Below are 17112 nucleotides of genomic sequence, written 5' to 3' on the forward strand. Positions count from 1 at the left end.
GATGTTCTTCAGTTAGCATGTTGATTCCAGCTATGGAAATGTCCAGCATTCTCTAGTGGCCCCTTGTGGTCACAGCTGGAATGGCATGGCACTTGGAGTACTGTGTTCAGTTCTGGTCGCCACATCTCAAAAAGAGATAGAAAAAGTGCAGAGAAGGGCAACGAGGATGATTGAAGGATTGGAGCACCTTCCTTATGAGGAGAGGCTGCAACGTTTGGGACTCTTTAGTTTGGAGAGGAGACGTCTGAGGGGGGATATGATTGAAGTCTATACAATTATGCATGGGGTAGAAAATGTCGACAGAGAGAAATTTTTCTCTCTTTCTCACAATACTAGAACCAGGGGGCATACATTGAAAATGCTGGGGGGAAGAATTAGGACTAATAAAAGGAAACACTTCTTCACGCAACGTGTGATTGGTGTTTGGAATATGCTGCCACAGGAGGTGGTGATGCCACTCACCTGGATAGCTTTAAAAGGGGCTTGGACAGATTTATGGAGGAGAAGTCGATCTATGGCTCCCAATCTTGATCCTCCTTGATCTCAGATTGCAAATGCCTTAGCAGACCAGGTGCTCGGGAGCAGCAGCAGCAGCAGAAGGCCATTGCTTTCACCTCCTGCAGGTGAGCTCCCAAAGGCACCTGGTGGGCCACTGCAAGTAGCAGAGTGCTGGACTAGATGGACTCCGGTCTGATCCAGCTGGCTTGTTCTTATGTTCTTAAATGCTCCCGGTCATGAGAAATTGTGGGAATCCCAGTCACAAGGGGATGGATCCAGGGTTTATGTGTCTGGGCAGTCCTTGTGCATCAGCATATGTGTACTGTTCACATGAAAGGCCCGGAAGTTGTTGTTTTACAAGGGTGCTCATAATGCTCTCACCCCCACCTCGCCTCTCCACACCCTTCCCCCAGAACTACAACTCCCATGATACCCCGGTGGGAGGGTCTGAGTATTACACACATGGAATTCTGTAGTAAGGTTTTGCCCTAACAAGAATAACGCCCTTGGGAGGCACAGCAGGGCATTGTGGGAAGCAGGGTCCCCATTGGGTAACAACACTATTGCTCCTGACTTAAAGAGCCCCTTTTTGACTGTGGTATTAAAGGATCCTGCCGTAACAGAATTTGGCATCATGAGCATGACTGACACACTGTATTATATCTTTTGAGTGGACTTGCCTCATGTTGAAGACCTGGGTGCCAATGGTGCAGTGTAGTGGTTAAGAGCAGGTGGGTTCTAATTTGGCAAACCGGGTTTGATTCCCCACTCCTCCACCTGAGTGGCGGAGGTTTATCTGGTGAACCAGATGTGTTTCCACACTCCTACATTCCTGCTTGGTAATGTTGGACTAGTCACAGTTCTCTCAGAACTCTCTCAGCCCGACCTGCCTCGCAAGGTGTCTGTTGTGGGGAGAGGAAGGGAAAGGAGCTCGTAAGCCACCTTGAGTCTCCTTACAAGGAAGAAAGGTGGAGTATAAATCCAAACTCTGCTTCTTCTTCAATTGATCGAAGTCATTGAAACCATACATTTGTACTTGTAGTTGGACAGCGTACACGTTGTATTATCAGTTCTGACCACTTTAGGATCATAAAGTCTGACATTTGATCTTTTTGTGTTAAACTTCGGCTTGAGATTTTAGGAGCACACATAAGGCAGGCTTATCATGGGTCAGCCTTTGCTATGATAAGAGAGGGGATTCTTAATCTCTTGAAATTAAATACATATGTATTTTTTTTTTTTGGCCATGTGCAGCCGCTTTTTTTTTAATTTAGTGTCCCTTATCTATTCTTGACCTTTTGGTGCTTAATCAGTAATCCTCCCCCCTCGCAGCCCCTGTGACCATGAGCGTCAGCGTGACCGGGACTGGCTACTCGGGGGAGATGTACCGGGACATGGTCTCGGCCTTCGATGTCTTGCAGCGTGGGAACATCAGTGTGCTGTCCAAGAAATGCCACTTGCACCCCTCTGAACCCGATTACGGCGGCTACATCGTTATCGGTAAGTTCTGGCGCATGAAGAAGCAGAATTCACTGGATTGTTGTGGGGTTTCTGGGCTGTATGGCTGTGTTCCAGTAGCATACCCTACAGCAGTGGTGGCGAACCTTTGGCACTCCAGATGCTATGGACTACAATTCCCATCAGCCCCTGCCAGCCTGGCCAATTGGGGCTGATGGGAATTGTAGTCCATAACATCTGGAGTGCCAAAGGTTCGCCACCACGGCCCTACAGCCAGAAACCCCACAACACTCCAGTGATTCCGGCTGTGAAAGCCTTCGACAATACATAGCACAATTCAGTTCGCATGCTGATCGAGTCCTCTGGGAGAACTGGTGCAGCGTAGTGGATAGAGGGTTAGGCTAGGATCCCTGGGCGACCTGGGTTCGAATCCCCGCTTCTACCACGGAAGCTCACTGGATAATCTTGGCCCCTTCTCAGCCTGATTTACCTCACAGGTTTGTCATTGTGAGAAAATGTGAGAGTTTTTTTTGGTTTCCAGCTACACAAAAAAAGTGGGATAGGAATAAATACAATATAGAAATATGTACAAAACGTCGATTAGAGCAATACATGCAGGGATAGCGTTTGGATGGAAAGATAAGAAAAAATGGACGATTCAGAAATGGTTGGAATATATACGGGAACAAGTGACATTAGACATTTTTGAAATATTATCAAAGAATAACACATGGCAAGAAAAACAGAATGAAATAATGAAGATATGGACAAGTTATGAGAATTGGATGAAGGAGACGAGAGTCAAAGAAGACATATGGATAAGAAGACAACAACGAATGAACTTACTGCTGTTTGGTTAAAGAAAAGTAAAACCTAATATTAGGGGAGGGTGGGAGGAAAAAAAAAGAAAATGTATCGTTTGGAAATTATATCAGAAAGATGTAAACAGAATGATTATTTCAAACTATACAATAAAAATATTTTTTTTTTTTAAAAAAAAGGAATAAATACATGCAAAATGCAGGCATTGCCAGCCCAGGACTGGGATATCTAAAGTCCCGTTTCCTCCTGTACAAAGCTACAAAGTCTTTGAGGCTAGTTACCCACTGAGGCCTATTTCCTGCCCTTGCCCCACTTTGGCGTAAAAAGTTGCGCCCGAAGCGTTCTCACTTTCCCAGGGAAAGCAAGAAGCACACGCGGGGCCAGAGGGAGCGCGTCAGGACGGGAAGTCTTGCCCCGTCGCGCCTCCTCTCTCAGTCGCCGCAAAAAGGAAGCACATGAGGTCAGTGGTGGGATCCAAAAATTTTAGTAACAGGTTCCCATGGTGGTGGGATTCAAACTGTGGCGTAGCGCCAATGGGGCTGGGCGGGGCACAACGGGGCGTGGCAGGGCATTCCTGGGCAGGGCTGGGGCAAGGGGGCCTTGGCCGCTGCGCCGATCGCAGGCGGGAAAGCGAAAGCACGCGAAGCGCAGAACATGCGCGCCGGTGCACCTCGCAACTGGAACTGCTTCAAGCTCTTCGCGCTACTGCTGAGAGGAGGGTGTAACTAAGGCAAAAATCATGTGGCAAAATCACCCATTAGTAACCTCCTCTCGGCACACACAAATAATGAGTAACCTACTCTCGGGAACCTGTGAGAACCTGCTGGATCCCACCTCTGCATCAGGTCAAGATTTCTTGCCCCGATACGCTTCCGGTCCCACCGCGCGCCCCAGCGCCGGTGCGCAATCGATCTAAGAGGACTTTTTGATGGGGATTAAATGGGTAAACAGCCAAAGTCCTTTTCCATTTGAGAAACACCTTCCCAAGAGATTCCTGCCGAACACTGACTTGCTCGGGCCCTCCTGGAAAAGGACGCGCTTACCACATGTCTCTGAAATACATCTTCCCTCCCAAGAGCCATGTCCATTTAATTTCTGATTTCCTTCACTGTCTACTTTTCTCTCAACTCTGGTGAACGGGACAAGGCTATTCCCCTGATCTTATCCATTTCACTGGTGAGCGGAGGAAACGGGAGCGGAACAAAACACATAGGCGATTTAAACCACCATCAGGGGGTATTTTGTGTTATGTTTTTGCTGTTTATGTAAGGAGTTTTGTATGACTATTTAATCATGTGTGTTGGCCGCCCTGAGCCCGTCTTAAGCCGGGGAGGCCGGGATAGTGAATAAAATAAATACATTCTACCCTGTTTCTCCAAAAATAAGACATCCCCTGAGAATAAGACGTAGCAGAGGTTTTGCTGAAGTGCTAAATATAAAGCATCCCCCAAAAGTAAGATGTGGCAAAGTTTTTGTTTGGAAGCATGCCCGGCGAACAGAACACCAGAGCATGTAGCTGTGGAGCGGAAAAATAAGACATCCCCTGAAAATAAGACATAGCGCATCCCTGAAAATAAGACATAGGAAAAATAAGACATCTTTGGGAGCAAAAATTAATATAAGACACTGTCTTATTTTCGGAGAAACACGGTAGATTCAGGCCAATTTTCCTTCGTTCCTGCTGTACTGAATTGTCAAATCACAGAGTCGGAATGTCTGTAGAGGACATCTAGTCCAACCCTCTGCTCAATGCAGGATTAGCCCAAAGCACACTTACAAGTGTTTGTCTAGCCCAGGGGTCTGCAACCTGCGGCTCTCCAGATGTTCATGGCCATGCTGGCAGGGGCTGATGGGGTTTGTAGTCCATGGACATCTGGAGAGCCGCAGGTTGCAGACCCCTGGTCTGGCCGGTGCTTGAAAACTGCCTGAGAGAGGGAGCCCCCCAAGATGCCACTCTTACATAAATCTTGCTGTATGCTGTGTCCAGCAAAGACAGCAAAGATGACTGCTGTTTCTCCCTCAGCGTGGTGTCGTGGTTAAGAGCAGGTGCACTCTAGTCTGGAGAATCTGGTTTGATTCCCAGCTCTGCCGCTTGAACTGTGGAGGCTTATCTGGGTTACTAGATCAGCTTGTGCACTCCAATACAGCTCAGCTGGGTGACCTTGGGCTAGTCACAGCTCTTCGGAGCTCTCTCAGCCCCACAGGGTGTTTGTTGTTGGGGGGAGGGGAAGGGAAAGGAGTTTGTAAGCCCCTTTGAGTCTCCTTACAGAAGAGACATGGGGGATATAAATCCAAACTCTCCTCCTCCTCCTCCTCCTCCTCCTCCTCAGGTGTCATGTACGGGACCTGCCTATTCATCGCCGTCTGTGGCAGCTACGTGCAGCGTCTGAGGCGGGCTGTGTGTGCCTGGTATTACCCATCCCGTGAGCAGGTGAGAGAATAGCCCCACCCCCATCTCTCATATGCCAGTTTGGGAACTGGAATGAAATTTTCTCCAGGTCGGATTGGCCAATGACCATGCCATGGCTGAATTGCTCCTTTGTTTTGCCTGGAATTGGGGTGGACTGGCCATTATAGCCAGTGGTGATTCTCCATTCCTCTATATGAGCAGCGGACTCTAATCTGGTGACTGCGATTTGTTTCCCTGCTCCTACACATGAAGCCTGCTGGTTGACCTTGGGTCAGTCCTTGTTCTCTCTGAACTCTCTCAGCCCAAGGTGTCTGTTGTGGGGAGAAGAAGGGAAAGGAGTTTGTCAATTTGAGACTCCTTAGAGGAGAGAAGGGGGGGTATAAATTCAAACACCTCCTCTCTTTTTCTAGTCAGAATATGAGCTGTAACTCCAGGGAATTCCCATATCTCACCTGGAAGCTGGCAACCCTACCTAAGGGGGAGCTGGGAACTCTTTCACATGCCAGATTCACCTTGTTTAGAACAGAAGAAGAGAAGAGTTTGGATTTATATCCCCTTTTTCTCTCCTGTAAGGAGACTCAAGATGGCTTACAATCTCCTTTCCCCCCCAACAACAAACACCTTGTGAGGTAGGGGGGAAGGCGGCGGCTTAGAGAGCTCCAAAGAACTGTGACTAGCCCAAGGTCACCCAGCTGGCATGTGCTGGAGTGCACAAGCTAATCTGGTTCACCAGATAAGCGTCCACAGCTCAAGTGGCAGAGCACGGAATCAAACCCAGTTTTCCAGATTAGAGCGCACCTGCTCTTAACCACGACACCACGCTGGGTGTTGTGTTCTTGCCGGGCACCACCCTCCACTCACCCTGGACTCTCTGTGCTTAGGAGAGGATTTGCTACCTCTACAACACCATCCTGACACGAAGGACAACACTTCTGGGCGCTGTTCTGAAAGCTGTGAGGAGGAACTCGGCGGATGGAGGTCACACCAACCTCTTCCTCATCTTGGCAGCTAAGTAAGCCGGATACTGTTTTCGTGCATTGCTGGAAATTCACCACCCTGTTCTGTCTTCGAAAAGTAACTTTTTGTCCAGCTCCATCTAGAATATGTTTTCTGCTCCTTATGGATTGAGAATTCCACAATCCGATCGATTCAGATTCAGGAGCAGCAGTGGCGTAATGGTTAAAAGCAGGTGCACTCTAATCTGGAGGAACCAGGTTTGATTCCCCGCTCTGCTACTTGAGCTTTGGAAGCTTATCTGGGGAACCAGATTAGCTTGTGCGCTCCAACACACGCCAGCTGGGTGACCTTGGGCTAGTCACAGCTCTTCGGATCTCTCTCAGCCCCACCCACCTCACAGGGTGTTTGTTGTTGGGGGGGGGGGGTTGTGAGCCCCTTTGAGTCTCCTACAGGAGAGAAAGGGGGATATAAATCCAAGCTCTTCTTCTTCTTCATGTTGCCCTGGATTGTTTGGTTTTATGTTGCTATCAGATTGTGACTGTCCTGGCAACCATTCCCCCTTAAGCCAAGGTTGCGGTCTAAATGTATTCAAGGGCTCCCCAAAATACAGGGTCACAAAACACAAAGTAGCACCTGGAAATCTGCCAGAATTACAGCTAATTTCCAGACTAACCCTTGGAGAAAATGGCCATTTTGTAAGGTGGGATCTATGGCTTTATAGCCGCTGATGTCCCTCCCCTCTGTGAACCCAGCTCTCTCCTCCCAAATCTCCAGGACTTCTTCAACACAGAGCTGGTGACCCTACCATTTGCCTATCGATAAGGAAGTCAAATAAGGCCACTCAGAGGCCGTTTCCGCACGGTCAAAATATCCTGGGTTGAGCTTGAAAAATATCCCTGTGCAGCCGAGAATTCCACATGGTTCCGGGTGCTGTGGATCCCTTCAAAAAGTGGGCAGCCGTGCGGACGGACACCCCGGGATAAAATAAACCCAGGTTTTAAATATAAAGTGGTGCACAGGTATAATTTTGCCATGCGGAAACGACCAAAGAGGTGGAATTTCTGCACATTTAGGGATCCGTCAGGTATGTAGAAAAGATTCAGAGCGCCCCACACACCTTACAGGGTGTTTGTTGTGGAGGGGGGGGGGGGAAGGGAAAGGAGATTGTAAGCCCCTTTGAGTCTCCTTACAATAGAGAAAGGGGGATATAAATCCAAACTCTTCTTCTTCTCGCAAAATCAGGGCACGGGCCCAGCACAGGCTGACTATAAAATCTCACCCCGGCTCCCCTTTGCAGGGTACCTGTGCTCAACTGGATAGTGAAGCGCCTCGGTGTCCACCAGTCTTACTGCCTGGGATGCGGGAGCGTCCGCAAAGACACAGACAGCGAGGATTTTGTCACTTGCAGCACGCCGGGTTGCCGAGGTTAGTACCACGTGAAGGAGGAGCTCTTTTCTCAGAGGACAGCGGAGAGCAGTTTGACTGGGTAAGCCAGAGCGGAAAGAAAACCACCTGATCCAAATGGGTGCCTTTCCGTTTGTGTGGAGGACGGGGTGGGTCAGCCCTGACAGCTAGTGGGGCTGAGAGAAGGAAGTCCATGGGCGAAACGCCCCACTTGGAGCACCTTTTTCTGTCTGCCTAATTCTTTGAAACTGGTCCTTTGTTTTCAGGTGTATTTCTGGGTTTTGAAAAGGGCTCGAAGGCAGCAGGTGCAGAGTTCAGTGCAGTTTCCCTACTCTGTGTGAAGCTCAAAGGCAGCAGGATTTTTTAGGGTTTGAGTTTAATGGTCCTGAAGATTTTTGAATTAACTAAAAAAAGAAAGCTGATATGGGGATCTGGCTTTTTTGGAAAATTTCCAAGACCATTAAACTCGAATGTGAAAAATACCGACAGAAAACCCGGGGCACGGAGTTTTCTGTCTCTGAAAAGTCCCCAGGACCACATCTCCCCGAATTGCCCCACGAGGTCTCTCCACTCGTCGGAGGGAAATCTGTTAGAGCTCCCTGGCCCAAAGGATATTCGGCTGGCTTCTACGAGGGTCAGGGCTTTTACAACCCTGGTCCCTACCTGGTGGAATAAGCTCCCGGGTGAGATCGGGGCCCTGCGGGACAAATTTTTACCCCAGGGCCTGTAAGATGGAGCTTTTCCGCCAGGCATTTCCATCTGGCCAGCCTGTTGTCATCTTTGGAGCAGCAGTGGCGTAGGAGGTTAAGAGCTCGTGTATCTAATCTGGAGGAACCGGGTTTGATTCTCCGCTCTGCCGCCTGAGCTGTGGAGGCTTATCTGGGGAATTCAGATTAGCCTGTGCACTCCCACACACGCCAGCTGGGTGACCTTGGGCTAGTCACAGCTTCTCGGAGCTCTCTCAGCCCCACCTATCTCACAGGGTGTTTGTTGTGAGGGGGGAAGGGCAAGGAGATTGTAAGCCCCTTTGAGTCTCCTACAGGAGAGAAAGGGGGGATATAAATCCAAACTCTTCTCTTCTTCTTTGGCCTCCCGTGGTATGGAAGGGGGGAGGTTTTTTGCCATCTGTGGTTGGTCTATTGGTTTTATGATTGTTAAATGGTTTTATGGTTCTTTTACTGTTTGCCACCCTGAGCCCTGTTGGGGAGGGTGGGATATGAATGAATGAATGAATGAATGAATGAATGAATGAATGAATGAATGAATGAATGAATGAATGAATGAATGAATGAATGAATGAATGAATGAATGAATGAATGAATGAATGAATGAATGAAGAGTTTGGGAACTCTTTAGTTTGGAGAGGAGACGTCTGAGGGGGGATATGATTGAAGTCTATAAAATTATGCACGGGGTAGAAAATGTTGACAGAGAGAAATTTTTCTCTCTTTCTCACAATACTAGAACCAGGGGGCATCCATTGAAAATGCTGGGGGGAAGAATTAGGACTAATAAAAGGAAAGACTTCTTCACACAACATGTGATTGGTGTTTGGAATATGCTGCCACAGGAGGTGGTGATGGCCACTCACCTAGATAGCTTTAAAAGGGGCTTGGACAGATTTATGGAGGAGAAGTCGATCTATGGCTACCAATCTTGATCCTCCTTGATCTGAGATTGCAAATGCCTTAGCAGACCAGGTGCTCGGGAGCAGCAGCAGCAGCAGCAGAAGGCCATTGCTTTCACCTCCTGCACGTGAGCTCCCAAAGGCACCTGGTGGGCCACTGCGAGTAGCAGAGTGCTGCACTAGATGGACTCTGGTCTGATCCAGCTGGCTTGTTCTTATGTTATGTTCTTAAGAACCAGCAGACTGAAATTAAATCAAATGATTTTTTTTAAGCTAAAGGTTAGGAAGAACTTCTTGACAGTTAGGGCAGTTTCTCAGTGGAACAGGCTTCCTCGGGGGGGGGGGGGGGCTCGTCTTCTCCGGAGGTTTTTAAGCTGAGGCTGGATGGCCATCTGATAGCAAGGCTGGTTCTGTGAACTTAGGGTTGTCTCTCACGGCCCTTCCTGACATGCCCAGGGTCATGCCAATCGATCACCACTTTGAGGTTTCCCTCCAGGCCAGATCAGCCGGGGATCCAGGAGGTTTTTTGCCTTCCTCTGGGCATGGAGCAGGGGTCACTGAGTGGGGGCGCAGGAAGAAAGGTAGTTGTGAAAGGTAGTCCTGCATTGTACAGGGGGTTGGACTAGTTGACCCACGAGAACCCTTCTGGTTAAGAACATAAGAACATAAGAACAAGCCTGCTGGATCAGAGTCCATCTAGTCCAGCGCTCTGCTACTCGCAGTGGCCCACCAGGTGCCTTTGGGAGCTCACGTGCAGGAGGTGAAAGCAATGGCCTTCTGCTCCCGATCACCTGGTCTGTTAAGGCATTTGCAATCTCAGATCAAGGCAGATCAAGATTGGTAGCCATAAATTGACTTCTCCTCCATAAATCTGTCCAAGCGCCTTTTAAAGCTATGTTTCTATCACCAATTTATTTATTTGTTTGTTTGTTTATGAATTAGGGTTAGACTTAGAAACTGCCCTCTCCCGGAGGGCTCAGGGCGGTGAACAACAGAGGTAAAACAACAAACTCAATCATAAAAATCAAACCGGCTAAAACCAGTCAAGATAAAACAGTACCATAAAATAGGAGCGACACTACAACAGATGGTGCGAAACACCCCCCACCCCACCCCCGTGCCCACAAGAGGCCTTGATGGAAATGCACTATACCAGTGGTGGTGAACCTTTGGCGCTCCAGATGTTATGGACTACAATTCCCATCAGCCCCTAATTGGCCATGCTGGCAGGGGCTGATGGGAATTGTAGTCCATAACATCTGGAGTGCCAAAGGTTCGCCACCACGGCACTATCCGATCAGCCTGGCTGCCCAAATGCCTGGCAGAACAGGTCCGTTTTACAGGCCCTGCAGAAACTCGTCTCTCTAGGGAGCCTGTTCCACTAGGTCAGTGATGGCGAACCTATGGCACGGGTGCCGGAGGTGGCACTCAGAGCCCTTTCTGTGGGCACACGTGCACAGAGTTCATCATGTGGGGGGGGGGTGGCAGAAAATCACACACACACACGTATCTAGGCTAGCCTGGGCACGATCCTTTACCTGGGAGTAAGCTCGGTTGCTGGCAATGGGCCTTGCTTCTGAGTGAACCCTCCTAGGGTCGTGATTCACCCATTTGAAGCATTGCACAATGGCTTCATCAAGCTTACTCCCAAGTAGCGTGCACCTCGGAGCCAACCATATCTTCTAAACTAAAACCTCAGTATTCAGGTTAAATGGCCGTGTTGGCACTTTGCGATAAATAAGTGGGTTTTGGGTTGCAATTGGGGCACTCGGTCTCGAAAAGGTTCGCCATCACTGCACTAGGTAAAAGCCGTGGCCCTCATAGAGGCCAGCTGGATGTCTTTCGGACCAGGAACCTCCAATAGGTTCTCCTCCGAGGAGCGGAGGGACCTAGCAGGGCAATATGGGGAGACACGGTCCCCCAGATATGCAGGCCCATAAACAGGTCCTACTGGCAGATCTTTTAGCTGGTGATGCTGGGAATTGAGCCTGGGACCTTCCGCATGGCAAGGAAATGCTCTGCCACTGAGCCTGAGAAAGGAGAGCCCTTATCTTCAGATTTAGGGTCTGCTGGGGAGGGGGGGATCCCCATCAGGATGACGTCTTGTAACCTTTGCCCTTCCTCCACAGGCATCTACTGCCCCAAATGCTACCAGCTGCTGAACAACGTCTGCTCTGTCTGCATGGGGCCCCTCACTTTTCAGGGAGATATGGATGAGGAGATGTGAGTGAACAAATCTCGGGACGATATTGACAAAACCAGTGGGTCTGGCACAGAAATGCCAGCAATGGAGAGAGGCAGGCTGGCGTTCTTTGCCCGGCTGGTGCCAGGATCACGGGGCGTCAGAGGGCAAAGCAAGGCTGTTCTGTTCCCTGAGCAAACTAAATTCAGGTGCCTTGCACTTGGCCTGAACGGAGCGTAAGACCCGCCGACAAATGAGTAATTCAAAAACGGTTTGATAATATTGAAAGTTTAGAACTCTGACTCCTCCCATGAAATCCAACTAACAAAAAATACTTGCGATGCTGGAGATGATTGGTGATTATTGAAGAGCTTGCAGCCACCAGCTCTTCCTTGCTTGCTTCCAAGACAGTCTGCTCTGCTTCTTGCTGCTTCTGAGTTCGCCACGGTGTCCTCTAACTGGACTCTGTTTTTCCTGCAATTCTATCGAAACTTAATTACTTGAAATGCTATGGGTCTCTAACATCTTATGTGTAACATCTTAGATGCCTGGGATATTGCTGTTTCCAGCTTTCCAGACACTTGAAACTAAAACAAAACTGTAAAAAGGGACTGCTAGCTGATAAGAGATACTGCATTGTCGAAGATTTTCACGGCCGGAATCACTGGAGTGCTATGGGGTTTCCTCTGAAGATGCCAGCCATAGAGGCAGGCGAAATGTCAGGATAAAATGTTACTGGAACACAGCCAAACAGCCCGGTAACCTCATAACACTCCAATAAGAATACTATAGCACTCTTGCCTCTAGAGGGCTTCTTAAAGGGACAGGATCTAACTAATGTTCCTTCAGAATAATGTACAAAAACAACTAAGCCCATCCTAGTTAAGGGTCTAACTGAGGCTTAAACAAAGAAAATAGCGAGGGTGTCTCTAGGAGCATGGAGAAGGTAATCCAAATCCAGCGAGCAAGAAGGAGCTGTTTCCTGTGAACCAAGAGGAGAGAGACTTCCAGAGAAACAGAAAAAAACTCTGATCTATTTACATAAATGTTTACATTCACACTCTAACATGCGCTACGTGAGTTCCTTAGAAAAGGAACATTCCTGGCCGGCTGCTGCGGAATCCCCCTGCCTCAAGATCTGAGGATTAATTGTGCAAACGAGGAAGTTCTACACACCTTTTCATTCTGTGGCAGAGTGCAAGATCCCACAGGCTGAGCGGGTGTCACGGAGTGTTCAGAAACATCCCACCTTCTCAGGGGAATACCATCCTCCTCAGCGTGTTGAAAAGGGGGCCAGTTACATAAGGGATGCTGAAAAGATTTTTGAGGGGGAAACCTCACCGGTAGAGGAACTCCAGAACAGAAAGGAGTGCTGCAGGAGGAAGGCCCAGGGGAAGAGGTTGGAGGATGGGAGGGAAACTTGCAGGGAGTAAGAAACCCCTCAGGAGGCCAAGATTCGTTGAGATGTTCGACAGAGATGTTTTTCAACGCTTTCAAAATGTGCGGGAACCAAGGCACGGTATGGGGGAAAAGGAGAACTGTTTGGGGGTGCCCCAGGGGCAGTGGGGGAGAAAGACTCATTAACTACCTCCTCTAGATTTTCCAGTGACAGATGAATAGACAGTGGTCAGGATGAGTTGGGAAATACCTGGAGAATTTGGGCATTGAACCTGAGGAGGGGAAGGTTTTGAAGAAGGAAGCGACATCAAAGACAGAGGTTGTGTGGCTGGAATGAGGGGGGCAAGTCCAGCTGCCAAAATTGAAGAGAATGGCTTTAACACCTCCTGCCTCCTCTGCTAAAGCCTGGTCATGGCTCTGGTGTCCTCCCTATCTATGGAGGCCCAGGTCCCACATATAACCAGAGTAGCCTTTTCCCATCTCTGCCAGGCTGGACAATTGGGCCCCTTTCTGTCCCACACAGGCCTGACCACCGTGATCCATGCAATGGTCACCTCCAGGCTGGACTACTGTGGCTCGCTTCATGCTGGCCTACCCTTGAGACCACTCCAGAAATTGCAACAAGTCCAGAAAGGGGCGGCGAGCGTTCTTACTGGAACTCCCGTACGAGCTCCCATTACGCCTGTGCTCCATCTCCCGCCCTGGTTGCCAGTTAAATTGTGGATCATGTTCCAGGTTTTACTTCTTGTGGATCATGTTCAAGGTTAACTTCTAAGGCCTTGAGCGGTCTAGGACTTTAGTATCCTCAGACCACTTCTTCCCGTAATGCTCATGCAGGACCCTCCTCCAGGAATCACCTCCAGGTGGTTCCCAGTCCCAAGGACATTTGGTTAGCCTCAACCAAAGTCACCCTGGTTCCGGCCTGGTGGAACTACATATCACCTGACACCAGGCTTTATGACACTTCAGTGTGATTAAGTGGAAGCCGCCCTGAGCCCAGCTTTTGCCGAGAAAGGGCAGGATATCACGTTTAATAAAATAAGTAATGCCACAGAATCCAACGTGCAAGACAGCCATTTTCTCCAAGGGAGATGGTCTTGGTTGCCAAGAGACCGGTTGAGAATGGGAGATCTCTAGCGCCACCTGGAGGTAGGCGGTCCTAGCGGCAGAGGCATATAATCCAGGGAACCTATGGGGTCAAATGGGCCTGGGATACAGCCAGTGGTGGGATCCAAAAATTTTAGTAACAGGTTCCCATGGTGGTGGGATTCAAACTGTGGCGTAGCGACAAGCATAAGCATAAGCATAAGCATTTTATTGTCATTGTGCACGCACAACGAAATTAACAGCAGCATTCCTCGATGCACACAATTTCAGACTCATACAACATCCTCACTTTCCCCTTCCTCCACCCATCCCTACACAGCCCCAAATACACATCAATATGAAGCAGCGGAGTTTAGCATAGCCACAGCTCTAGAGTAGAATGGGGCTGGGAGAGTGCGATAAGAGGCTGAGGGTGCAGGAGCATTCGAGGGGCAGGGCTGCTAGCAGGGCCTTGGCCGCTCGCTGAAGTCGCTTAAGCCCGGGGAAACAAATGCACGCAGGCGCAGGCTGCCACGCCCGCCGGTGCACCTCCTGCTAGACTGCTTCAAGTTCTGCGCGCTACTGCTGAGAGGAGGGGCGTAACTAAGGCAAAAATCACGGGGCAAAAGCACCAATTAGTGACCCCCTCTCGGCACACACAAATAATGAGTAACCTACTCTCGGGAACCTGTGAGAACCTGCTGGATCCCACCTCTGGATGCAGCCATTTAGTTACGTGCGGGGTGGAAAATCGCCCCCAGACCCCCCCTCCTTCCCCTCGGGTCCATACACTGACTTCAAGACTAAGGTGACCAGATGAACCGGGATGGGGGGTAGGTGGCCGCACATGCCCGCACACCTGCAGGAGCGCACTGCCTTCTGGGGCTTACCGTTTCCCGCCCTGTCACAGGGCGGGAAACGGCAAGCCCAGAAGGCCGTGCTCCTGTGGCCACACGCGAGGGAGGGCTGCCGCACTGCCTTGCGCCCCAGAAGGCAGTGCGGCAGCCTCCCAAAATCGGGACAATTGAAATAACCCGCGGGATGCGGGACAAATTGTTTGAAGGCGGGACTGTCCCGCCAAAAGCGGGACGTCTGGTCAGCCTGTTCAAGACCTGGTGCAAAAAAAGTTGTTTGGTCGTGGAGGGGGAGGGCAGCCACCCATACGGGGGTGCTCAGAAAGCTCAGATGTTGCACCGGGCTACATTTCCCCTAGATACGCCTCTGCCTGGCGGCCAGGGTGGCAAGGCCTGTGTCTTCCCCCTCCAGTGACTCCAGTGACTCGGAAGCCATGGACCTGCAGATGGGGGCCATCAAGGCACTCCGGGGGGTACCCAGTGAGGAACGGCAGGAGCAGCGGCGGCGGCTGAAGCACCGGATTAAGCGGGCCGCGAAAGGGCAGGGCGCCGGGCGCCGCTTGCCCCCCGACGTGGCCCAGAAAATGCTTGACCGGCTGAAGGAGGAAGGAAGCAGCTCCAGCGAGGACAGCGAAGAAAGCAGCGCAGGTGACAGCAGTGCCCCCAGCTCGGGCTCTTCCTCCAGGTGAGCCTGGGTTACCTGGGTGTAACTACCTGAACACACAGAGTTGTTCTGCTTTGGTGGGCCGTAGCTTTCCAGGGTCCCTGGTTGGGCTGGGGGGGAGGGAGTCTTTCACACCGCCTACCACCAGAGGGTAGAAGACAAGGTCAGCGTGGTGTAGTGGTTAAGAGCAGGTGCACTCTAATCGGGAGAACTGTGTTTGACTCCCTGCTCTGCCACTGGAGCTGTGGAGGCTTATCAGGTGAAATAGATTAGCTTGTGCATTCCAACCTATGCCAGCTGTTGGCTGGCCAAAAGGCCGTAATAATAAATATCTATCTATCTTCCTATGCCAGCTGAGTGACCTTGGGCTAGTCACTGCTCTTCGGCGCTCTCTCAGCCCCACCCACAGCAGTGGCGTAGGAGGTTGAGAGCTCGTGTGTCTAATCTGGAGGAACCGGGTTTGATTCCCCGCTCTGCCGCCTGAGCTGTGGAGGCTTATCTGGGGAATTCAGATTAGCCTGTGCACTCCCACACACGCCAGCTGGGTGACCTTGGGCTAGTCACAGCTTCTCGGAGCTCTCTCAGCCCCACCCACCTCACAGGGTGTTTGTTGTGAGGGGGGAAGGGCAAGGAGATTGTCAGCCCCTTTGAGTCCCCTGCAGGAGAGAAAGGGGGGATATAAATCCAAACTCGCTTCTTCTTCTTCTTCTTATGCTCCTATTGATATAGCCTAGAATCGCACTGAGTTTATTGGCCGCCGCATCACAATTGAATGCTGAACCCAGCCAAGCTGCACTTGAGAGACGTAGAGGAGTTTTCAGTGCTTGCCTTAGGTGCTATTTTCTATGGATACGCCCCTGGTAGCATCCAGCACCCCCCTGATTGTGTAGAGTTGCCAGCTTTGGGAAATACTTTGAGATTTGGGGGGTGGAGCCTTGTGAGGGCGGGGTTTGCAGGGGGAGGGACCTCAGCAGCGGCCAATGCCGTAGAGCCCACCCTCCAAAGCAGCCATTTTCCAAAGGCGAGCTGATCTTGGTGGTCTGGAGATCAGTTGTAACGGTGGGAGATCTCCAGGTGGTAACTGGAGGTTGGTCACTCACGGTGTCATGTGGGTGCCTGGACTAAAACCAACGTGGTGTAGTGGTTAAGAGCAGATGCACTCTAATCTGGAAAACCGGGTTAGATTCCCCGCTCTGCCGCCTGAGCTGTGGAGGCTTATCTGGGGAATTCAGATTAGCCTGTACACTCCCAATTCATTCCAGTCATGAAGATGATAAGAAACGTTATTTCTAGTCTGGAGGTGAGGTGTTTATCGTTTTTGACCACTATGGAAGGCCATTTGTCTGAAACACATCTGGTTGGCCCGTCAAAAATTGTCCAGCTGTCCCTACTTGTGTAATGCATCAGTGAATATTTGTAACGTTCCCCGTTAGCATCCGCAATGTTGCCTTGGCATGTATTGAGGGTTTTAACCTGTAATTGTTAATCTTTAATAATTTTAATGTAATTAATAATGATTAATAATTAACAAGGATGTATATGACCGTAACTATTAATAATTAATCATTTCCCACATAATTTTCCATACTTAGTAATTTTCTATATTTTTATAATTTTGTAATCAGCGGACCTTCCGTTTGCATTTTCTTGACTTTGGGGTACTTAAATTTTATTGGCATCCCCTGAAAAAACTAGGCAATTGATCCCCAACCCTTTTGAGCTCGTGGGTCCTCTAAATTTCCGGCTCAGCGC

At 49.9% G+C, this 17112-nt stretch overlaps 1 protein-coding gene across 1 annotated transcript in view; it reads left to right on the forward strand.

The window, feature by feature from the left end:
* Window positions 1-17112, forward strand: part of DCST2 (DC-STAMP domain containing 2) — a 48953-nt gene that overhangs the window by 27085 nt on the left and 4756 nt on the right. The window contains exons 9-15 of the mRNA XM_048482864.1: window positions 1831-1998; window positions 5109-5209; window positions 6070-6200; window positions 7443-7570; window positions 11306-11399; window positions 12521-12757; window positions 15109-15381. Of these exons, the coding sequence (XP_048338821.1) occupies window positions 1831-1998; window positions 5109-5209; window positions 6070-6200; window positions 7443-7570; window positions 11306-11399; window positions 12521-12757; window positions 15109-15381 (1132 nt within the window). The remainder of the gene's footprint in view (window positions 1-1830; window positions 1999-5108; window positions 5210-6069; window positions 6201-7442; window positions 7571-11305; window positions 11400-12520; window positions 12758-15108; window positions 15382-17112) is intronic.

The sequence above is a fragment of the Sphaerodactylus townsendi genome, unplaced genomic scaffold (assembly GCF_021028975.2).
Source record: "Sphaerodactylus townsendi isolate TG3544 unplaced genomic scaffold, MPM_Stown_v2.3 scaffold_24, whole genome shotgun sequence".
Lineage (NCBI taxonomy): Eukaryota > Metazoa > Chordata > Lepidosauria > Squamata > Sphaerodactylidae > Sphaerodactylus > Sphaerodactylus townsendi.